The following is a 22529-nucleotide window of genomic DNA, read 5'->3' as shown; positions in this document are numbered from 1 at the left end:
TGGTACTGAAGAGGCTACTGCTTTCATTCCGCAGAAGTAATTAGGTGCGGAATGTGATGGGAGCATAATTCTAGCTCCTGATACAGGGTTCAAGAGGAAGAACTGATGAAGTACTGATGCATGTCCAGTTCCTTCGATTATCAGCCAACCCTCAATTGATCCAACACAATCCGAGCAGTAATGTGCGCGCCATTTCTTTGGTTCGTAAATTTTCCGATCACTCACAAAGCAGTCATCTTTGATGTAGAATGAGTGATGAGAACCGATCAAAAGCCATGGGAGTTGATTAGCAGGAAGACAACGCTTGCTGTCAATTGCGGCTCGCCAAGAACGGCACACGTCACGGCAACTCAAATAATCTGACATGAGCAGTCGTTGTAGAATCAATTGCATCACATCTTCTGGGAGTTTCTTAGACCACCTGTCCTCATGAACAGTAAAGATCGTTTTGAGCCAGCGGCGAATAAAATCAAGACACCATAACAACTTCCTTGATAGGCTTCTTAGATTGAGGATCTTCATGCTAATTTGCTTGCTTGAACAAGAGTCTTCACCCAATTATTCGTACTGAGAAGAGTCCCAAGGTCTCGTCTTTTTTGATTAAGTAAGGCATTAGGAGACTATTATTTGTTTTATTATGATAAACTAAAAAGATAATGATCACTAAGTTGGAACAGTTTGGACTTTACCTCTATAAAGCTTGGGTCCCTGCACTCCGATCCCTATACACCCGTAATACAGTTTTTTGTTGGATTGGGTCTCCTATTACAATCTGAATTTCATATTAACATAATAATTATATAATACGGTATATATTGTCTCATCAAATTATGACGATAGGACGATATCATAGATTTTATTACAGTGAGTCATTTGCGTTAAAATATTTATTTACTTATTTAACTGCTTCGTCAATTGGCCCTAATCCACTGACAGAGACATCTGCTAGTGTATAGATTAGTTCAAATCAAGTAACCAATTGTGAAAGCACAGAAACATGAACGATACCAAGTAACTAATAAAACAAATTCGCTAGAAGGGTGAAGAAGAAGATCAATCATAAGAGGGTAAAGTGAGATGACTGAAGAAGGTTAGGTGCGAATGATGGTTTTGAATTCTGTACGCAAGTGATTTGAGTGGACACAATTCACAAAGGCAAGCTTTGGCATTGAGACTTAATTCGACCTGGCCAAAACAGCAAATAATTCATTTTCTCACATTATTTGGGTGGGATGATGTCTAGCAGATAGATAAGGTCTTAAATCATCCGATCCCAACAAAGAGCTAGGCTGCAAGGAGATCAAGCACTCACTTCATCACAGTTCCAGCTTCAATTCCCAGGTAAGAAAAAGCATTAGCACAAATATTTATTCTTAGACCTCTGTTTCTTTGTCGATACATTTGCAAGCTCTGAAATATGTCATTAGTATAAAGACAAGATGACGAGATTGTAAATCTATATTTGAGCTAAAATCAGATTCTATTAAATAACAAAAAGAACAGTGAAGAAGGTACAGATAGGGGGGTGTGGGGCATGAAAAGAGATTGTAAATCTTGTACACAACTGGAAACAAGAAAAGAGATCCTAACCACGTACCAAAATATAAAAAAATGTTGAAGGAAAATCAAGTTTAGTGTGCCTTATCAAACTAGGAATAGGAATAGGAGAGAAGGTTCTAGATTTCCCAATCCTACACGGATTGGTATTCCTTGTAACATTAGATTATGCACTTTGTAATCCCTATATATAGGGCTCCTATTCTCTATAATGAAACACACTTCTCTCATCAATCTCTCTCAATACCAATATACTTAAACACGTTATCAGCACGAGCCCTAAACCACAAAAGCTAAAACCCAAAAACCCGAAAAGAATTTCTTCTCCTCAAAAATCTGCGCAAGCTCCTAGCCCTCGATAGCATCGCTGCGCACCTGCCCCTGCAGCGCACCTCCGCAGCCCCTGCTGCCCCGCAGCCCCCGCTGCGCACCTGCCCCTGCAGCGCACCTCCGCAGCCCCTGCTGCCCCGCAGCCCCTGCAGCGCATCTGCTCCTACCGCGCACACCTGCGCACGCTGCTGCCCCTGCAGCGCTACTGCCTCTGCAGCTCCTCTTTTCTTCTGCTGCAACTCGCTGCCACTGCAGCATCTCTGCAGCCACTGCTACCCCACGTCGCTGCAAACTTCTACACAACTTGCTTCGCTCCATCACGCCTGCATCGACACGCGCGTGATCCAAATACAAGTAGGTATTCAAAAGAGTAAGTTTTAAAGTTCCTATAATTCGAAGTTAAATATTTCTTCTTTTCTCGGGGACTTAAAAACCTCCCTTCTTCTTCATCCCACCTTTCATAGAACGTGGGTTCGATTCAATGCGGAATCGTGGGGATTCACGCAATTAACGAACTAAGAGCGTTCGTAAGACTTCGGACTAAGAGCGTCCGCAAGCATCGATTTATGACCTTATAAACATCATTGTTTCGGTCTAATCCAATTTTCTTGGAAATCGATTTCTTGGTAGCATAGCTCGGAAATCTTAATATTTAGTTGTCGTGGAAGTTTTAAACTCCGAAACTAATATATTTCTTCTTCTTATTTCAGGATGTCGAAACTAGACTTTCCTGCACTTACCTCAACTGGCTCGGAATATCATAGTTGGGCCACGGATGTTGAGCACCATCTCACTTCAAAAGGGATCCTACCCTTAATTAAAGCTCCTAATCCTACTCTCATATTTGAGCGTACGGCTACGAATAATGCCACCGCCCTCATATTGATGAGGCGCCACATGGATAAATCACTCCGATTGGAGTACATGGCAATCAAGGATGCTAGGGAATTATGGGTTGCGCTAGAAGAGCGATTTGGTAATATCAAGGATACCCTCCTCCCTGACTTGAAAGTTCAATGGGGCAATCTACGATTCGCCGACTTCAAGTCTGTAGCTGAATACAATTCAGAAGTTCTACGCCTCAAAACCATGTTGGGGTTCTGTGGACAACCCGTCACAGAGCAAGAACTAATTGAGAAAACTCTCTCCACCTTCCCCGTCTCAGCAATTTTGCTCTCAAAGCAATATCGAACGGAGTTCGATACTAGACGGATCACGAGATTTCATCAGCTCATTACTATTATGTCTGTAACTGAAAAACATGATAATATCCTCGTGAAGAATTATAATTCAAGGCCTATCGGAACTAAGAGCGTTCATGAGGCGAATTATAATAATGCCCCCAAAGGAGGGCGCAAGGAGCGGAACCCTAAGAATAAGGGACACAACGGACGTTCTGGTCCATATAACCGCCCTACAAAGGAAGGTACTCGTCAGAATGAAGGACGATCACGTGGCAATACATGGCAACGTGGGAGAGGAGGCCGTGGGGCTCCAGGACATGGAGGAACCACCCAGGGCCGTGGGAATGGCGCCAACTCCTATGGGGGACGCCACCCAAGTGCAAACAATGCACCTCAATTAAAGGGAGGAAATCACAATGACATGTGTCATCGATGTGGATCTAGTGAGCACTGGTTCAAACAATGCAACGCAAGCAAACAATTGGCTGCGCATTACAAGGCATTTAGAGACTTCAGAGAGCATGAAGCCAACTTTGCCGAAAATATAGAAGAAGATGGTGATGATGTCAACGTCAATCTCACCATAGCGGACTTCAAATCTGACAAAGAATTGCACAAGGATGCTGCAGATTTTGATTAGTATAGTCCTTTACTTTTCCAAGAATTATGTAATGGCTATTATGCCTTAAATCAATAAAATGACTTATTGTATTAACTCTTTCCCTCTAGGCGTACTCAAGAGTACTTGTGATGTCTAGGCAAGGTTTGATCTGAGAGAACGGTTTTAAAAGTGAGCAACGCTCCACCAAAATCTCGCCTTACCTTACCTGGTCACAACTAAATTGAAATTACCGAAAGGATTGAGTGACTACAATTTGTCTACTATTTGACTTTATATTGGATTAGATTTTAGTCAAGAAATTTTGATGTAATCATTGGCTATCATTAATAAAGTGTCGACTTATTTTTGTCTTGGACATATTCTAAATTCGAACTTTATTATTTTTCAGTATGTTTCCCGGAGAGCTCGAATGCCTCGTGGATAGTGCCACTACACATACCATCCTTCGAAACAGGCAGCTATTCCTATGGATGGCGCCTACTCGATCTTCTGTGACTACGATGGCTGGACCATCTCAATTGATTCATGGTCGAGGACCAGCTCAATTTATGTTGCCTAATGGCACTACTTTGAATGTCACCGAAGCTCTTTATGCTCCTAGGGCAGGAAGAACCCTATTGAGCTTCAAAGATATAAGAGCCAATGGTTTTCATGTGGAAACACATTGTGAGAATGGACAAGAGTTCCTTTGCATCACCTCTAATGACTACGGACATAAACGAGTATTAGAGAAACTTATGTGTCGCTCTAGTGGGTTGTATGCAACCACTATTCGAGTCATTGAATCCAACCATGTCATGAGAGATGATTTATGGGATTCCGACACGTATAGGCTTTGGCACGACCGTTTGGGACACCCAGGTCGTGACATGATGATCCGTATATTAAAGACTTCACACGGACATCCCTTTTTCAGAACGAAAAGAAGTAAAACTCGGTTTTTGGACACCGAAGGAGCCCCTGCGCCTCACGGCGCCGTTCACCCCCAAATCCGGCCATCCTTGGCCGGCGCCGCCTTCCCCCTGCGGCCTCAGGGTGGCATTGACGCCACCAAGGGTCTTTTGTCTCCAACTTTTACTTCTAAAGTCACTTGTGACTTTGTGGCTCAACCAAAATCCTCATTGGTTGTTTCTAAAGCCCATCATTCGTTCTGCAAAGCCTGCTCTTTAGCAAAGTTAGGATCAAGACCATCCTATGCAAAGGACACCAAGGAAAATATACCATTCTTGCAAAGAATTCAAGGTGATATTTGTGGACCTATTCAACCACCATGCGGACCATTTAGATATTTTATGGTGTTGGTTGATGCATCGACACGCTGGTCACATGTCATGCTATTGTCCACAAGGAACGCTGCATTTGCTAAACTCCTAGCACAAATAATTAAGTTACGGGCTCACCACCCTGATCATCCCATTAAGTCTATAAGATTAGACAATGCTGGGGAGTTTACATCAAAGACTTTTGATGATTATTGCATGTCCATTGGGATTGATGTTGAACATCCTGTTCCTCATGTTCATACCCAAAATGGTCTCGCAGAAGCCACCATTAAACGACTTCAAATGGTTGCTCGAGCATTGGTGATGCGCACCAATCTCCCTATTTCTGCTTGGGGCTATGCAATATTGCATGCAGCTGTGCTTATTCGTCTGAGGCCCACTGCCACTCAACCCTTCTCTGCGTCCCAGATGGTTACTGGGTATGAGCCTGATGTCTCACACTTACGCATATTCGGGTGTGCAGTCTATGTGCCTATTGCGCCGCCACAGCGCACCAAAATGGGTCCTCAAAGACGATTAGGCCTTTATGTTGGATATGATTCTCCAACGATTATCCGCTACATAGAACCCTTGACAGGCGATCTCTTTACCGCTAGATTTGCGGATTGTCACTTCGATGAGACAGTCTTCCCGTCGTTAGGGGGAGATAAGAACATCAATGTTCAACAGGAACGACAGGAATTGTCGTGGTCTGTCCCCACTATGTCTCATCTTGATCCCCGAACCGCACAGTCAGAAATTGAAGTGCGGAGAATTCTCGATCTTCAGAATGTAGCAGATTCGATGCCTGATGCGTTTTCTGATATCGCTAAAGTGACGAGATCACACATACCTGCTGCAAACGTGCCTGCAAGGATTGATGTCCCTAAAAGTAGAGGACATGACGCCAACTCAAGAATGCATGAGCATGGCGCCAACGTCCCATCTCTCAATGATGGTGACGTTGTGGCTAGGCCCACGGCTCCCGCCAAGAAGCGCGGGAGGCCCATAGGTTCGATGGATTCTCGCCCAAGAAAGAAAGCGAGTTTGGCACAGAATAATCCATTAATCATCGATATAAATAATCCATCTCATGAGAATATTCCGGATTATGGTTATGTCCAAGAGACATCATTGGGGGACGCTCCAATGTCAGAACCAACTCCAGAGAATAGAGAGATCTCCATAAATTACACTAGTGTACATGAGATGATGGATAGAAATTCTATGGCGATTGATGATGCATTTGCATATCATATTGCGAAAGGGATTATAGAATATGATGATATCGAACCTCGCTCTGTTGAAGAATGTCAACGAAGAGCAGATTGGCCTAAATGGAAAGATGCGATCCAGGTTGAATTGGATTCACTAACAAAGAGACAGGTATTTGGGCCTGTAACGCAGACACCCCCAAGTGTAAAGCCTGTTGGCCATAAATGGGTCTTTGTTAGAAAGCGTAATGAGAAAAATGAGGTAGTAAGATATAAAGCCCGCCTTGTGGCGCAAGGTTTCTCACAACGCCCTGGAATCGACTACGAGGAGACATATTCTCCCGTAATGGACGTTATAACGTTCCGCTACCTTGTCAGTTTGGTAGTTTCCGAAAAACTTGACATGCAGCTTATGGATGTGGTTACAGCATATCTCTATGGGGATCTAGATTCAGAGATATATATGAAGGTTCCAGATGGACTTCAATTACCCAAATCAAGTGACTCTAAACCACGGAGCGCGTTTTCAATAAGATTAAAACGCTCACTATATGGATTAAAACAATCCGGACGGATGTGGTATAACCGTCTAAGTGACTACTTGATTGGGAAGGGATATATTAACAATGAAATATGCCCATGCGTGTTCATTAAAAGAACAAGTTCCGGATTTGCAATCGTAGCAGTTTATGTCGATGACATGAACCTAATTGGAACTCTAGATGAGTTAAAGGAAACTGCTAATTACTTGAAATCCGAATTTGAGATGAAAGATCTTGGGAAAACACGGTTTTGTCTCGGTTTAGAACTCGAGCACCGTAGTGATGGAATCTTGATCCATCAGTCTGCATATACTCAGAAAATCCTGAGGCGCTTTAATGAAGATAAAGCAAAGCCTGCGAGTACTCCCATGATCGGCCGTAGTCTTGCGCCCGGAAAAGATCCGTTTCGTCCAAGGGATGAGGACGAAGAACCATTAGAGGCCGAGGTGCCCTATTTGAGTGCAATAGGCGCATTATTGTACTTAGCTCAATGCACAAGACCGGATATCTCATTCGCAGTGAACTTGTTAGCTCGACATAGCTCTGCGCCAACACGCCGCCATTGGATTGGTATAAAGACAATCTTTCGATACCTAAGAGGTACGATTGATATGGGCTTATTCTATCCCTACAGAGAGAAAAGGAATGACGGAAAATTGGGATTGGACCCCAAAAGGCAAAACGCCCCCGTCCATGGAATGGCCGCCGGCCATGTTGCCGCCGCCGGCGCCGCCACCGCTCATGGTGGCCGGCGTTCTCCTATCTCCCTCCATCAAAACGACAATGATGTCTTGATGGGTTTTGCTGATGCAGGGTACCTCTCTGACCCTCACAAAGGTCGCTCCCAAACAGGTTATGTCTTTACCATGGGAAGCACCGCGATATCTTGGAGGTCTACAAAACAGACCCTTGTTGCTACTTCCTCAAATCATGCAGAGATTATTGCTCTACATGAAGCTGTACGTGAATGTGTATGGCTAAGGTCTGTAATTCGACACATTCAAGGAAGTTGTGGTTTGAAGTCTACCACAGATGAACCTACATGCATTTATGAGGATAATGCAGCTTGTATTGAACAAATGAAGTTAGGTTTCATCAAGGGCGACAACACCAAGCATATATCGCCTAAGTTCTTTTATAATCAGCAACAACAATCACTTCTAAAGATTGAAGTGAATCAAATCCGATCAGAGGATAATGTAGCGGACTTATTCACTAAGTCGTTACCTAAATCCACCTTCGAGAAACATGTGAAGAGCATCGGATTGAGAAAGTTATCCGAACTCCCACGATTGTAGCAATTAGGGGGAGATATCGACATCAGGGGGAGTTATGATGTCTACATGTTCGATCTCGAAGAGTGAAGGACGTGTTGTGCTCTTTTTGTCCTTCGACCAGGATTATTTTTGTCCCACAGGGTTTTTGTTACCTGGCAAGGTTTTTAACGAGGCAACGGATGAAGCGTCACCACCAAGTTTGAGCAGCACAAGGGGGAGTGTTGAAGGAAAATCAAGTTTAGTGTGCCTTATCAAACTAGGAATAGGAATAGGAGAGAAGGTTCTAGATTTCCCAATCCTACACGGATTGGTATTCCTTGTAACATTAGATTATGCACTTTGTAATCCCTATATATAGGGCTCCTATTCTCTATAATGAAACACACTTCTCTCATCAATCTCTCTCAATACCAATATACTTAAACAAAAAACACATAGTTAAGCAGACTACATCTTCTTCTTTCTTTCCTTTTTTTGTTCTTTTTGTTCCTTTTTTTTTAACATAACAAAAGAATATTGACTTTGGAGTGTAATTTTGTGACTGTCTGTTGATCACAGCATAGATCCTAAATACATGTGTGTGGATTCCAATTAATGTTGAAATTTGATAGTAACAATATAAAGTGCACAGCTTTCGACTACGTATCTCGAAGTCAGAAGCAGTTGCAGGATGACAGAGAGCAATGTGAACGAGCACTACTTGATCGAAATTAAAGAAGAGGAAGCGAGTGTGATAGCAGAAAACAATGTGAAAAACCAAACTTCGAGTGGAAATCAAAATGAGGAGAGTGTCAACATAGCATCCTCCATTAGAAGAAAGCTACCTAGCAAAGCACCATCACCACCTAGTACTTGCATATACAGAGTCCCTGATGCACTAAAGAAGCTTCACGAAAATGATTTTGTTCCTAGTTTAGTTTCAATTGGACCATTTCACCATGGCACAAAGAATCTGCAAGCCATGGAAGAATTTAAGCTTTGGTACTTGCACCAGCTGCTTGATCGAAAACCCAATCTTGAGACCAAATTGGAGCACATTGTTGAAAAAATCAGAAGCATGGAAGACTATTGTCGTGAATGCTATAACGAAAAACTTGATCATCTGAGCAGTGAAGCATTTGTAGAAATGATGGTGGTTGACGGCTGCTTTATTCTTGAATACTACCGCAAAAGAAAAGGAGAAGTGCCTGCAGACGCTGATGATCCACTGTTCAATATTAGTTTAGCAATGTCACCAACACTTACAAGTGACTTGGTTATGCTAGAAAACCAGCTGCCTTGGAGAGTTCTTGACTGTTTATTCCAACTCACAAAAGTACCTAATGGAATGTACAAGTCACTATCTGAGCTTACTCGCAGTTGTCTCCCGATTCGGGGGTCCATGTCTGATGATCATCTAGAGCAGACATTGGAAAGCAGACATTTACTTGACAATGTCAGGATCCTTTCTGCTGAATTAGACAAGAAAGAGGAGATTATGCCATTTTGGGACTCTATGCCCTCTGCATCGCAACTTCAGCAAATTGGAGTCATATTTCAACCCAACAGAAATAACATCAACATAAACATAACCTTCCTCGAGGGAGTGATGGAGATTGCACCAATAACCATCCAGGGTGATAATCCTGTCTTTAGAAACCTCATCGCCTTGGAACAGTGTGAATCAGGGCCCCATAAGTATCAAATTAGCACATATGCCAGGGCATTGGGTGACCTTATTAAATCTAGTAAAGATGTGGAGTTTCTCATGGAGAAAGAGATTATTCATACCAGTTTAAACAAGGAAGACATAGCCGATTTCTTCAACAACATTTGCAATGGTTTTGCAACTTCCTCCTGTTGCAAGTCTTGTTGGCAAGTTTCCTTGACAGTGAGACAGTATTATAAACAACATTGGCTACAAAGATTGATAGTATACATCAAACATAACTACTTGTACAATCCCTCATCAATATGGTCAGTTTCTAATGCAATTGTCCTTATTATAGTTCTTACGGTCCTGCAAACCATATATTCGGTCCTCTCTTACTACAAGTCATAGCCCTTCCGGTGAGCATATCTGGTTTTCTCAATGTTTTTCTTGCAAGGTTCAGAAAATTGTTGTTATGCATGTTCTCTGTAAATGATAACTACGAACTTCACAATTTATGCTGTAATATCATTTTTTCTGTTGTTGTTGAAATAAACTTAGGCCGTAAGTGTGTGCATGGCCTGGAATTTGAGTGATAGTAATTTCATTTATTAATGGAGTATGCAGTATACCTTGTAATTGTTTGCCTCTGTTTCCCACCTCTATTTAATTGGATAAATGTCAGCAAGTTCAATTAGGACGAGTGTGGTTTTATAGCTTTTGTGGAATAGTGTTTCTGCTAATCATTTCGTGATCAAAACGAAGGAGTGTTGTTTCATTATGGCCAGAGTTGCTGGCTTTACCTCCAGCAGAATTGCTTTCTCAATTTAAGGTTTGGCTTGGGAATTATGTTAATTCTGGTAAGCTAGTATGCAAAAGGACTACATTCATAGGGAAAATGATGTCAATTAAGTTTCCACTTAATGCAGCAATGTACCTTGTATTCCAGATCACACACCTTCAAGTATAGCAAGTTACCATCACAGTCCCGGCCAAGATAAAAGGTCTCTTTCCTGCGTGTTAACAAAAAGCCCTTTACCATCCTCCACCTTATGGTTCTGCAGGCACCCTGAAATCATAGTGTGCCAAAAAACCAAGGTTTCTGTTAGACATATTATCGAACAGCTGGCGTGCATTACTGACTAGGAAGAAAATTACAATGAGGTTTCGGTTTGGTTTTCAATATGGAGAATAGTGAGGCTGGCTAGAGTACTAATCACCACGTTCAGATATATGGGCTGGGAGTTGCTTTGGCATCACAACAAGCCTTTACACATATTGCTGAGAACAAACCCAATCACCCAAGTTTCCATAATAACACATGCACGCAGTCTCAATTCTGCAAGGTGAATCAGATCAACCGGTAACTTACAACGAGCAGATAAAATGAAGAAAGCAGAAAAACTGAAATAGTAACCAACAAATGGCCAGCAGGAAAAGCATAGTAACCGAGCCTTCCCTTGTTGAATTGCACACGTAAATGAAATAACACAAGGACATGCAAGAGCATAAGAAAAGAAAATAAAGACACTAACAATACACCTGAAAGAATAATTTACACAGTCGATCTGAAGAGTCGTACACAAAATTGAAACGCATATCTATATCCTAATTATGAGCTAGCTACCAAAAATTTGGTGTGAACCAAACAGTACGATCCATTCCCATATGCAAATGATCCTTGGGACTATTCAAAAGTATGATGCTCCTATTTGTCAAGGAAAACACCCCACATTCGTATGTTTTGGACGAATCGAAAATAAAATAAATTGAGTTTTTTTCAATTGTTTTATCATGAAAAGTACTACCGAGAGAGATAAATTTGTTGTTGAGCCCACTGATAAATAATACTTGATCACCGAGGTCAACAATCTCTACCCACTGAGGACCAGTCGCAACATTATACTCCAACTTCAACACTTGAAATCCTCTGGTCGTGTAACGTTGATGCTTATGCAAAATCATAAACAACTCATTTGATTCAGAACCTTTTGCTAGGTAACAAATCCGATGGTAAACTCTGTCTTCAACTACGCTCTCAAAGTTGGGGTGATGAGTAACCAACCTTTGCGCTGTGCAGGTATGAATTCCGCAGCCATTGGTATCTAATTCAATGTCAAACACCATTAAAAACTCTAATGCGTGGCTACCTACCGCATATAATTTCCCATCAACTATTTCTATATCCAGAAATCCTAGAGCCATATCATCCCACTCCGCCGCGTCGGCCTCAATGGAGGTCCATGATTTATCACCGGGGGCACAAAAAGCCAACTGACCTTGTTTTTCAACGTCAATGCAAGAAACAAGGCAAGACACATAACACAGCCGCCGCGGCTGCTGCAACCTTGTTTCCGTTGGTATTGAAGAGGCTGCTGCTTTTATTTTATAGACTTTACCTGCGGAATGTGATGGGAGCATAATTTGAGCTCCTAATACGGGGTTCAAGAGGAAGAAGTGATAAACTGATTCATATTTAGAAGACATGATCAGCCAACCCTCAATTGATCCAACACAACGCGGCCAGTAAATTGTGCAATCCTTTTTGGATTTGTAAAGCTTTCGATCACTTACGAGGCAGCCATCTTTGATGTAGTATGAATAACAAGAATCGAGCAAAAGCCATGGGAATTGATTAGTAGGATCATTAGCCGGAAGACGACGTTTGCTGACGATTACAGCTCGCCAAGAACGGCATACGTCACGACAACTAAGATAATCAGACATGTGCAATCGTTGTAGAATCAATTGCATGACATCATCTGGGAGTTTCTTAGACCACCTGTCATCATGCACATTGAAAATCGTTTTGAGCCAGCAGGGAATAAAATCAAGACACCATAGCAACTTTCTTGATAGGCTATTAATCATCTTCATCAGTAATTAGCTTCCTCGAACAAGATCCATCTAGGGTTAATGTACTTATGGACATATATAAAGAGCTTTATATAGGGGTAGTGTCGGAAATTTACTCGTGGAATGGGGACTGTTCAACTTAGGACTCTATATTAAAAAAAATTATTATTTATCGTACCGTCTTACGTGCTCACCTAAGAAACAATTTTAAGAGTCTGTGATCGATAAATTCAAAACCTAAAATTATAACAGCTTAAAATTATGAATTTATTAACGTATACATCACATCAAGTTACACTTTCCCTGAAACTAGAAAATGAAAATACCTAGCGGGTTTGCTCTGCTAGGGTTGGGAGAGCGTCGCCTCCTGCCTCTCCGTACTTTTCTCCATCTTCGATGGAGTACTGTTCCGGTACCGTCCTCGGTGTCGGGTCTTTCGCTCACAGCTCCTGTCGTGCTTCGCACCTAAGCTTGTGGCAAGTTCTCCCTTTTAGATCTATTCTGATCGTGGATGAAAAAGCCATGGCTGCATTGCCTTCCTAGATAGGGTCTGCACCGAGAGTTGGGCGTCTTCGGCCAAGTCGGGCACGACTCAAGTCGCCGGTGTGCTGCGTTGGTTTGGAGGGGATGTGGCTGAGTGAGGGGCTCGAGAGGAGCCGGATTTCAACTCAGTTTCCCAGTGCACTGGAGTGGCGGTTGTCCGGTAGCGTCCCAGATCGAGAGGGTGATCTGACAGCAGGGCGATTCAATGTATGGGGTCTAGGCGGCATATGCGTTCTGGCAGGTGACAGTGGTGGCGGTGGGGGGGCTTCGTGTTGGTGGGGACTGGATGATCTCTCTCAGGCCAAGAGTGGTGGAGCAGAGGCTGGGGTCGAAGTCAGGGACGGTCTGGGTGCCTAGAGAACTTCTGGGTGTCCAGAGGAGAATCTTGTGGGCCTTTTGATTGGGCCTTCCTTTTTGGGGCTTTACAACTGGTGTATGAGTCCTGTTAGGGTTCATATCTGGGATCCAGGAGATTTCTTATGGGCCCAACTTTTCTTAGCATTTTGGAATGCGTTTTTTGGCTACTTAGGTAGAAAATTGCTCTCTATTCAACGTATTATTCTGTGTGTAGTAGGCAAGATCGGTCAAACTATCGCCGGTTACCTTGATAGAAGGTCACCCTCTATTCGACGCCTATCATTGCGTGGAAGTACGGTTGACCATACTAATGGTACAATTTTACATAGCCCGGATTATGTCCGATGCCTCATCAAATGCTTAATTGCATCTCTTAATCTCCTTGTTATGTTTTATTTCCGATGCCTAGTTGCATCTGATTTTGTTCTTATTATTTTATATTTTGATGTAGTTTCTACATCTATAAGTTATACTATTTCTTCTTATTATTATCAATAAAGTGACTGTCTATTATCTTTAAAAAAAGAAGTTATACTTTCCCTTTTTACTCTTGTTTTTTTTTTTTTTTTTTTTACCAATTTCCTATAGTTTCTACCTTGAAAGCACAAGGCATTTTTCCTAGGGGTGGGCGTGGTGCGGTTCGGTTGGGTTTGAGGCCCAAACCGCTTTTTTCAGTTGGCTTATATATCAAACCGCATTACAAAAAGGTTGAACCGATTATTTCGGTTACACCATTTTTCGGTGCGGTGCGGTGCGGGTCGGTTTCGGTTCGGAGCGATTTATTAATTTCAACTAGAAAGAGAGGGCCAAAATCAGGCTTACTTTTACCTAACAATTTCAATAAGGCATAAATAAATTTTGAATGCATTTAGAGTCCACACAAATCGGCAAATGTCACTCAAATATCAAGCAACTTGCAGAAAGACCATAGCAACTTATTACACACACACACACACACACACACTCATTGATATATATATATATATATATATATATATATATATCAATGATCAAGCAAACATAGCAACTTATTACAAACTAAAAACCTAATCAAAAATGGATTTCTTATATATTGAAAACCAACATTTCCATCAATAAAGAAATAATAAATAAATAGAATGTAATTAAAATAAATTCGGTGTGGGTCGGTTTAAATCGGGCTGTTTATGACTCGAAACCCCAACCGAACCGCTTTTATACGGTTCGGTGCGGTGTGATCATAAAACGACACCGTTTTAGTTCGGTGCGGTTACCGAACCGTTTTTTCGGTGCGGTTCGGGTCGGTAACCACATTTTTGGTACAAAATGCCCACCCCTAATTTTTCCCCACAAACATAGAACCTCAATATCAGTCTGTTGAAGGCTAGTTAACGAAGATCATGGTCTGGGCATGAGATGCCTATCGAAAGTGTTGGCTAGCTTAAAAGCTACCTCTATGAACGACAAACGTGGATCGAAATTGTTCAGTTATGTCTTATCAACCATAATGCATGTGGAAGATCAAATTTGTCTGAGACACAATATCAAGCCGTCATCACCAACCACCATTCTTGCATAATTTAGACAAAACACCTCTTGCGCTAGTGTATAAGTTTGATCAAGTAACTGATTGTGAAAGCCCAGACACATGTATCATACTATGAGTAATGTTAGGTGAACCACTTTTTTAGATATTACATGTATTTCAGATTTATTTTATTAAAAAATGGATGTGTGCCTACTATGCCAATGCTACATGAAATTTTGCAGAGAGGACAAAGTGGAAAAAACGTGGGTGTTCGAAGTAATTTTTACGAATTTACTTTATTAAAAAATATTTTGTAATTGTCACAATTATTCTAAACTGATTTTCAAAGTTACTTAGATTAAAGTACATGTTTGGTAAATGTAGGGGAAGGTGAGAAAGTAAATGAGGATAGAGCGTCTCCAACAGTAGAAATTACTTTTTAATTAAATTTAGCTAAAGTTAAGAAATATAGTTATTGATTTAATAATGTTGCTCCAGCAATAGTAGCTATTTGTAAATGTACATTTTATCGAATTATAAATTGACATGTGGACAAAAGAAGAGAGAGAAATAGAACTTTTGCTTTAGCTATTCTTGATTGTCTAGCTAAATATAGTTAGCCAATTTAGCTAAAGTTAAATTTAACTTAGTTATAGCTTGTCTGTTGGAGTTGAGTTTTCTTTCAAAAATAATTATATATAGCTAAAAATTGAATTGATCTATTCTGTTGGAGATGTCTACAGACTACTATCTACTACATAGAAGAGAATTGAAGAAGTGTTGGATGGAGTAAGTGCGGATGATATGAGTCTGTTGGAGTTGAGTTTTCCTTTAAAAATAGTTATATATAGCTAAAAATTAAATTAAATTATTTTGTTGGAGATGTCTACATACTACTATCTACTACCTAGAAGAGAATTGAAGAAGTGTTGGACGGAGTAAGTTAAGAAATATAGCTATTGATTTAACAATCTTGCTCCAGCAGTAGTAGCTATTTGTAAGTGATATACTATATTTTATCAAATTGTAAATTGACATGTGGACAAAAGAAGAGAGAGAAATATAACTTTTGCTTTAGCCATTCTTGATTGTCTAGCTATATAAGTTAGCCATTTTAGCTAAAGGTAAATTTAACTTAGCTATAGCTAGTTTGTTGGAGTTGAGTTTTCCTTCAAAATAGTTATATATAGCTAAAAATTGAATTTAGCTCTTCTGTTGGAGATGTCTACCTACTAATATCTACTACCTAGAAGAGAATTGAAGAAGTGTTGGATGGAGTAAGTGCGGATAATATGAGTCTGCTGGAGTTGAGTTTTCCTTCAAAAATAATTATATATAGCTAAAAATTGAATTTAGTTATTCTATTGGAGATGTCTACCTACTACTATCTACTACCTAGAAGAGAATTGAAGAAGTGTTGGACGGAGTAAGTGCGGATGATATGTGGTTTTGAATTTTGTTCATATCAAGAAATCAAAATTCAAAAGGAATAGCTATCAAAGAGCAGTTAGAGATAACTTAGCCCAACTAGCTAAAATTGCACATTAGACTTGTTTCTACTAGAAGACCAGCTGCCTTGGAGAGTTGTTGACTGTTTATTCGAACTCACAAAGGAAGTAGACATACACAATCAAGAATCTCCTGGAAAGTCCAAGTCTTTGTGGGAGCTTTGTTGCAGACTCTAGGAGAAGGAGCTTCATGGCAGAATGTGGCGGAAGGATCCGGTTATGACTGTAGAGAAGACATCCAAAAGCCGTCATCTACTTGACACTTATCGACTCCTTTCAGTTGAACCAGACAACATTATTGGAGTTTTCCCATCATGGTTCTCGCTCCCTCCTTCTGCAACGAAGCTTGTGCAAATTGGTGTCTAATTCAAATGTAGACAAAGCGAAGATAAAATCCTTACCATAACCTTGGACAACGGAGTAATGGAGATTTCATCGATAGAGTGGGGGCGTAATAATTTCTGTTTATTGAGAAACCTCGTCGCGATGGAAGAGTGTGAATCGAGGGGTCCCCATCGGTATCAAATTATGTTTTATTGTAGGATCGTGAATGACCTTATTAAATTAACCAAAGATATGGAGATTCTCATCGTCAAACACATTCTTCCAAAGTACGTACGACATCAGCAAGGAGGAGATGGCTGGTTGCTTCTGCAACATTTGCAATAATACTATTACAACCTCCTTTTCTTCTTTGTCAATTGCACTTATTTCCTTAAAAGTGAAGGAGTATTACGAGAGGCGTTGGGTATAGAGATGAATAGCATCGATCAAGCGTGACTATTTGTACAATCCATCATCAATATGGTCAGTTTCTAATGCAGTAGTTCTTGTTATAATTCTTACCGTCATACAGACTATATGTTCGGTTCTCTCTTACCACAAGTCCTAGACTCCCAGTGAGCTAGCCCTTCTGCTGTTCTCAGTCTTCCTTGCAAAGTTTCGAAATTGGGTCGTAATCTCTATTTGTACTTTTTTTATTTTTTATGTTAACAATAAGTTTAAGCTGAGGTTGTGATTGTGTGCACGGCCTGGGTTTAAGTGTGATTTGTGTGATTGTGATTTTTGTCTACTGGACTATATATGCATTGTGTTGTAACATTTTAATATTTTATTTATTATTGAAATTAAATTTAGGTGAATTTATTTTGTGTTTAAATTCTGAATTTATTTTGAATTTTATTTGTAACTCATGGTGATATTTTGATTTATTTTGAATTTTTAATTCTTGTAACCTATGGCATTTAGTTACTACCCTATTAATTGTAGGGAGTGTCCTAAGAGCCTATAAATAGCACCATTTGTTGCATGCTAAAAAACACTCCAACTTCTACTCAATTATTCACCCATCAACTTTCCGTAAAAAAACTCCGAAGTGCCTTTTGTTCTTTTTTGGCCAAAAAAAGATGTTCTTTTGGTGGAGCTTTGGGTTCCTCCAATTTGTGCAAATTGGTGTGAGCCGTACAAGTTGTTGTTAGGCTATTGTATCCTGGAGGGGATAAGTCAAGAGATTTCTGATGCATCAGCATTGTTCCGCAGAAGGCTTGAATCTCCTTAAAGAGAGCGAGATACCCACGCCTCAACCTAACGTCAACGAGTTTCTCAAATAGAAATTATAATTTTTATTGTAATTTCACCAACAATTTTAATGAGATTCAAGGAAGATGGAGCGTACTCAAGAGAAGCCATTTCACAATGTGGGAGATCTCAATAAGCTAGCCTTTCCGCTTCAAAGGTGCACATTTCAAGATATGGAAGGGAAAAGTTCTCTTCTACCTTAATCTTCTTAAAGTTTCCTAGCTATATGCTAACGGAGAAGAATCCATCAAAGAAGAGTACTGAATGCATGAACGATGATGAACTCCTTGTTCATGAAGAAAAAGTTGAAAATTTCCAAAAAGATGAGTATAATTGTTGGTACTATCTCTTGAATTGTCTTGCTAATCATTTTTATGATTATTATGATACAACATACTCTTCTGTCAAGAACATTTGGAAAGCATTACAGAGCAAATATGACGCCGAGGAAGCCGGTGCGAAAGAATATGCTGAAAGCCACTTTTTCCGCTATCAAATGGTGGATGGCAAGTCAGTTAAGGAGCAAGTCCAAGACTTCCAAATGATTGTAGCTGAAGTTACATCAAAATGTGTCAAAATTGGTGAAAATCTAGTGGTGGCTGGTATCATTGATAAATTTCCACCTTCATGGAGAGAGTTCCAAAAATCCATGTGTTACAAACAAAAGGAGATTTCCTTAGAGACCTTGATCACTCGCATCCGCGTTGAGGAGGAAGCAAGAGGTCAAGATGTTCTTATGCAAGATACAAACAATGACACATCCAAGGTAAATTTAGTATTTTCCAATAATAATATGCCCAATGGTCATTTTCATAAAAATTCTCATATGTATGCAGCCAAAGAAGAAAAATATGAAAAAAGTTGGTAAACCTCACCAACAAAATAAAGGCAAACCAAGATATGTGAATAAAAACCAATATCCTCCTTCAGAAAATAAGCAACAATATACTAGTGGGCATATTGCTCGAAATTGCAATTATCGAAAACGTGAGGCTGTTCCTCAAGCTCACGTCACTAAAGAACCATATATATGTGGCAATGATAACTGATGTAAATATGGTTCAAAGTGTTGAAGGATGGTGAGCAGATTGTGGTGCTAATAGGCATATCTGCTATGATAAAGATTGGTTCACTCATTTTAAGGAGCCCAAAACAGTTATGCTTGGAGATTCACATACTACTCATGTGCTTGGAACTAGTGAGGTGGAGCTCAAATTTACTTCTGGTAGGGTGCTAACTTTGAAAGATGTATTGCATACACCCTCCATGAGAAAAATTTGATGTCTAATTATCTCTTAATAAGGCTGATTTTAAACAAACTGTGGAATCTGATCAATATGTGATCACCAAAAAAAGTGTATTTGTGGGTAAAGGTTATGCTTGTGAAGGCATGCATGTTCAAATTGAATGTTGAGAATAATAATAAACCATCTACTTAAGTTTATATGCTCTCTTCTTTGAATTTTTGGCACGCACGTTTATGTCATATAAACAGTAGATATGTGGGAATCATGAGTAGCTTGGGTTTAATTCCTTCAGTGCAAAAATATTTTAAAAAATGTGACACTTGCAGTAGAGCAAAAATTACTAGAAGGCCTCACAAAAATGTTGAAAGGAATACCGAGCTATTGGAATTAATTCATACAGACTTGTGTGAATTTGAGGGAATTTTAACTCGTGGAGGTAACAAATATTTTATCACTTTTATTGATGATTGTTCTAAATATGTTGATGTCCATTTGTTGAAAAATAAAAGTGATGTTTTTGCCAAATTTAAAGAGTTCCTCCTTGAGGTTGAAAATCAATTTGGTAAAAAAATTAAAAGGCTCCGAAGTGATAAAGTGAGAGAATATGATTCTTCTGAATTCAATTCTTTTGTTCAATCTTTAGGAGTGATTCACGAAGTTACTCTACCTTATTCACCTACATCTAATGGTACGGCAGAAAGAGAAAATAGAACTTTGATTGAGTTAACAAATGCCATGTTGATTGATTCAGGTTGTCCCTTTAATCTTTGGGGTAAAACAGTTTTAACTGCTTGTTATATGTTGAATAGAGTGCCACATAAAAATACAAAAATTACACATTTTGAGGTGTGGAAGGGGCACAAACCAAATTTGGGTTATCTTAGAGTTTGGGGTTGTCTAGCCTTTGTGAGGTTAACTGATCCTAAAATACCTAAATTGAGTACTAGAGCTACTAGTGTTTTCATTGGATATGCTTTAAATAGTACAGCCTATAGATTTCTTGATGTTGAAAATCATGTTGTGATTGAATCTGGTGATGCAATTTTTCATGAAGAAAAATTTCCTTTTAGATCAAAAAATAGTGGGGGTCAAGAATCTAGAGAAAATATCTTTACCCACCTAGTTCTTCTTCTTCTAATTTACATATACAAGAAACTTATGAAAATGAACCTAGCTAGGAGAAGTAAGAGAGCTAGAGTTAAAAAAGATTTTGGCTTGACTATCATGTTTACAATGTTGAGGAAAATCTTATTTCTTTATATGAAGATTTATCATCACCAGATGCAATTTTCTGGAAAGAGACTGCGAATGATGAAATAGAGTCTCTGATTTCTAATAATACTTGGAAATTAGTAGATTTACCAACATGTTTTAAAAGCTAGACTTGTTGAAAGTATAGACCGGTTGAAAGTATAGACAAATATAAAGCTAGATTTGTTGCTAAAGGTTTTAAGCAAAAAGCTTATCTAGACTTTTTTGATACTTGTTCTCATGTTACAAGGATTACATCCATTAGATTATTGATTGTTATTGCTGCAATTCATGATTTGATCATTCATCAAATGGATGTAAAAACAACTTTTCTAAATGGTGATTTAGATGAAGAGATCTATATGGACCAACCAGAATGTTTTATAGAACCTGGTCAAGAGCACAAGATATATAAGTTATCTAAATCCCTTTATGGTTTAAAGCAAGCTCCTAAACAGTGGCATAAAAAAATTGATTCCTACATGATTGAAAATGACTATAAATCAAATGAATGTGACAAGTGCATATATTATAAATCTTGAGAAAATTCACATGTTATTATTAGCCTCTATGTGGATGATGTCTTAATTTTTGGCTCAAATTTGCATGTAATTGATGAGACAAAAATTATGCTTAAGAGCAATTTTGATATGAAAGATCTTAGTGAGGCTAATGTTATTTTGGGCATGAAAATAACAAAAACATGTGATTATATTTTTCTTGATCAGTCACATTATGTTGAGAAAATTTTGAAGAAATATGATTATGTTGGCCATAAGCATGTGTCTACTCCTTTTGATTCTAGTGTTCACTTATTTCCTGTTTCAAAATGAATATGCTAGCATAATTAGCAGTTTGCGCTATGCAACTGACTGCACTAGACCTGACAATGTATATGCAGTTGGAGTACTTAGCATGTTCACAAGTAAACCAGGTAAAGAACATTGGCATGCAATTGAGCGTGTTATGAAATATTTGCTTGGTACTAAAAATTATGGATTATTTTATAAAAAATATCCTGCTGTACTTGAAGGCTTTTGTGATGCCGATTGGAATACTCTGTCAGATGATTCTCTCTCTACCACTAGTTATATTTTTACATTAGGTGGATGTGTTATTTGTTGAAAATCAAAGAAGCAAACAATAATCTCTAATTCAACCATGAAAGCTGAACTTATTGCTTTAGCTTCAGCAAGTGAAGAAGCAAATTGGTTGAGAGATTTATTGCATGAAATTCCCTTGTGGGAAAAACATATACTACCTATATTGATTCATTGTGATAGCACTGCAACTATTAGTAGAGTAAATAACCGTGATTGTAACGGTAAATTCAGACCTATAAGAAGAAAGCACAGTACTAAGAGATCATATTTGAGTGATGAAATTATTAATGTGAATTATGTTAAATCATGTGATAATCTTGCAGATCCTTTAACTAAGGGCTTGGCAAGAGAAAATGTCTAGAGTACATCCAGGAGGATGGGGTTGAAGCCCTTATCGTCATGAGCCATATATGAGGACACCTAACCCGGTGATTAGAGATCCTAAAAACTGGGTTCAATGGGAAAAACGAATCGTAAGGTGGCCGTAAGAAAAATACACTATATTTTCTTACTCATCCCTAAGATGTAAATGCATTAATTTTGTAACATATATGAAGGTTGAGTTCACTCAAAACTCTTAATAAAATATGTAGCTCATATGAGTGGGATGTCATAGTTACAAGAGCATCTTTGACGGATTTTACCTATATGAGTGTGAGAGTGGAGCCGCTCTCTATGAAAATCGGGCTTATTCTTGAAATGCACTCATAAAAACTGGGATAAGCACAAGGCTGTAACGTGCTGGCTAATAAAGCTCATATTAACACCTGAATTATTATGTGTGAAAAGTAGTTCTTATTTTCCCTTAAGTAGTTGTAGTTCAAGTCTGAGACCACTATCAACTTTGGAGTAGGGATTGCTGTTTCACTAAGTGAAGGTTCAATGCAGAGCACACCTTTATGACGCATAATGGTTCGTCTTTGGCTGGTAACTTTGGTTTATATTTGTTTTTAAAATATTA

The 22529-nt window shown here is 39.3% G+C and overlaps 1 protein-coding gene and 1 long non-coding RNA gene across 3 annotated transcripts; one reads left to right on the top strand and one right to left on the bottom strand.

The window, feature by feature from the left end:
* The first annotated feature begins 1062 nt into the window (after positions 1-1062).
* Positions 1063-10255, top strand: LOC112184912 (UPF0481 protein At3g47200). 2 transcript variants are annotated; one of them, XM_040513482.1, is made up of 2 exons: positions 1063-1341; positions 8613-10255. In XM_040513482.1, exon 2 carries the CDS (start codon positions 8659-8661, stop codon positions 10027-10029), a length of 1371 nt encoding a protein of 456 aa, XP_040369416.1. In that variant the 5' UTR covers positions 1063-1341; positions 8613-8658; the 3' UTR covers positions 10030-10255. The 2 variants fall into 2 exon arrangements, with proteins under 2 accessions (XP_040369416.1, XP_024178912.1); XM_024323144.2 differs by having other exon boundaries at positions 1065-1341; positions 8620-10255.
* LOC121051286 lies at positions 8912-11504 on the bottom strand. Its single transcript, XR_005805453.1, has 2 exons — positions 10777-11504; positions 8912-10687 (listed from the first exon to the last, which is right to left on the bottom strand). It is a non-coding gene; the product is annotated as an uncharacterized LOC121051286 (long non-coding RNA).
* Between the last annotated feature and the right edge of the window lie 11025 nt (positions 11505-22529).

This window comes from Rosa chinensis, chromosome 2 (genome assembly GCF_002994745.2).
Source record: "Rosa chinensis cultivar Old Blush chromosome 2, RchiOBHm-V2, whole genome shotgun sequence".
In the NCBI taxonomy this organism is placed as follows: domain Eukaryota; kingdom Viridiplantae; phylum Streptophyta; class Magnoliopsida; order Rosales; family Rosaceae; genus Rosa; species Rosa chinensis.
This window is presented reverse-complemented; position numbering and strand designations above follow the sequence as displayed.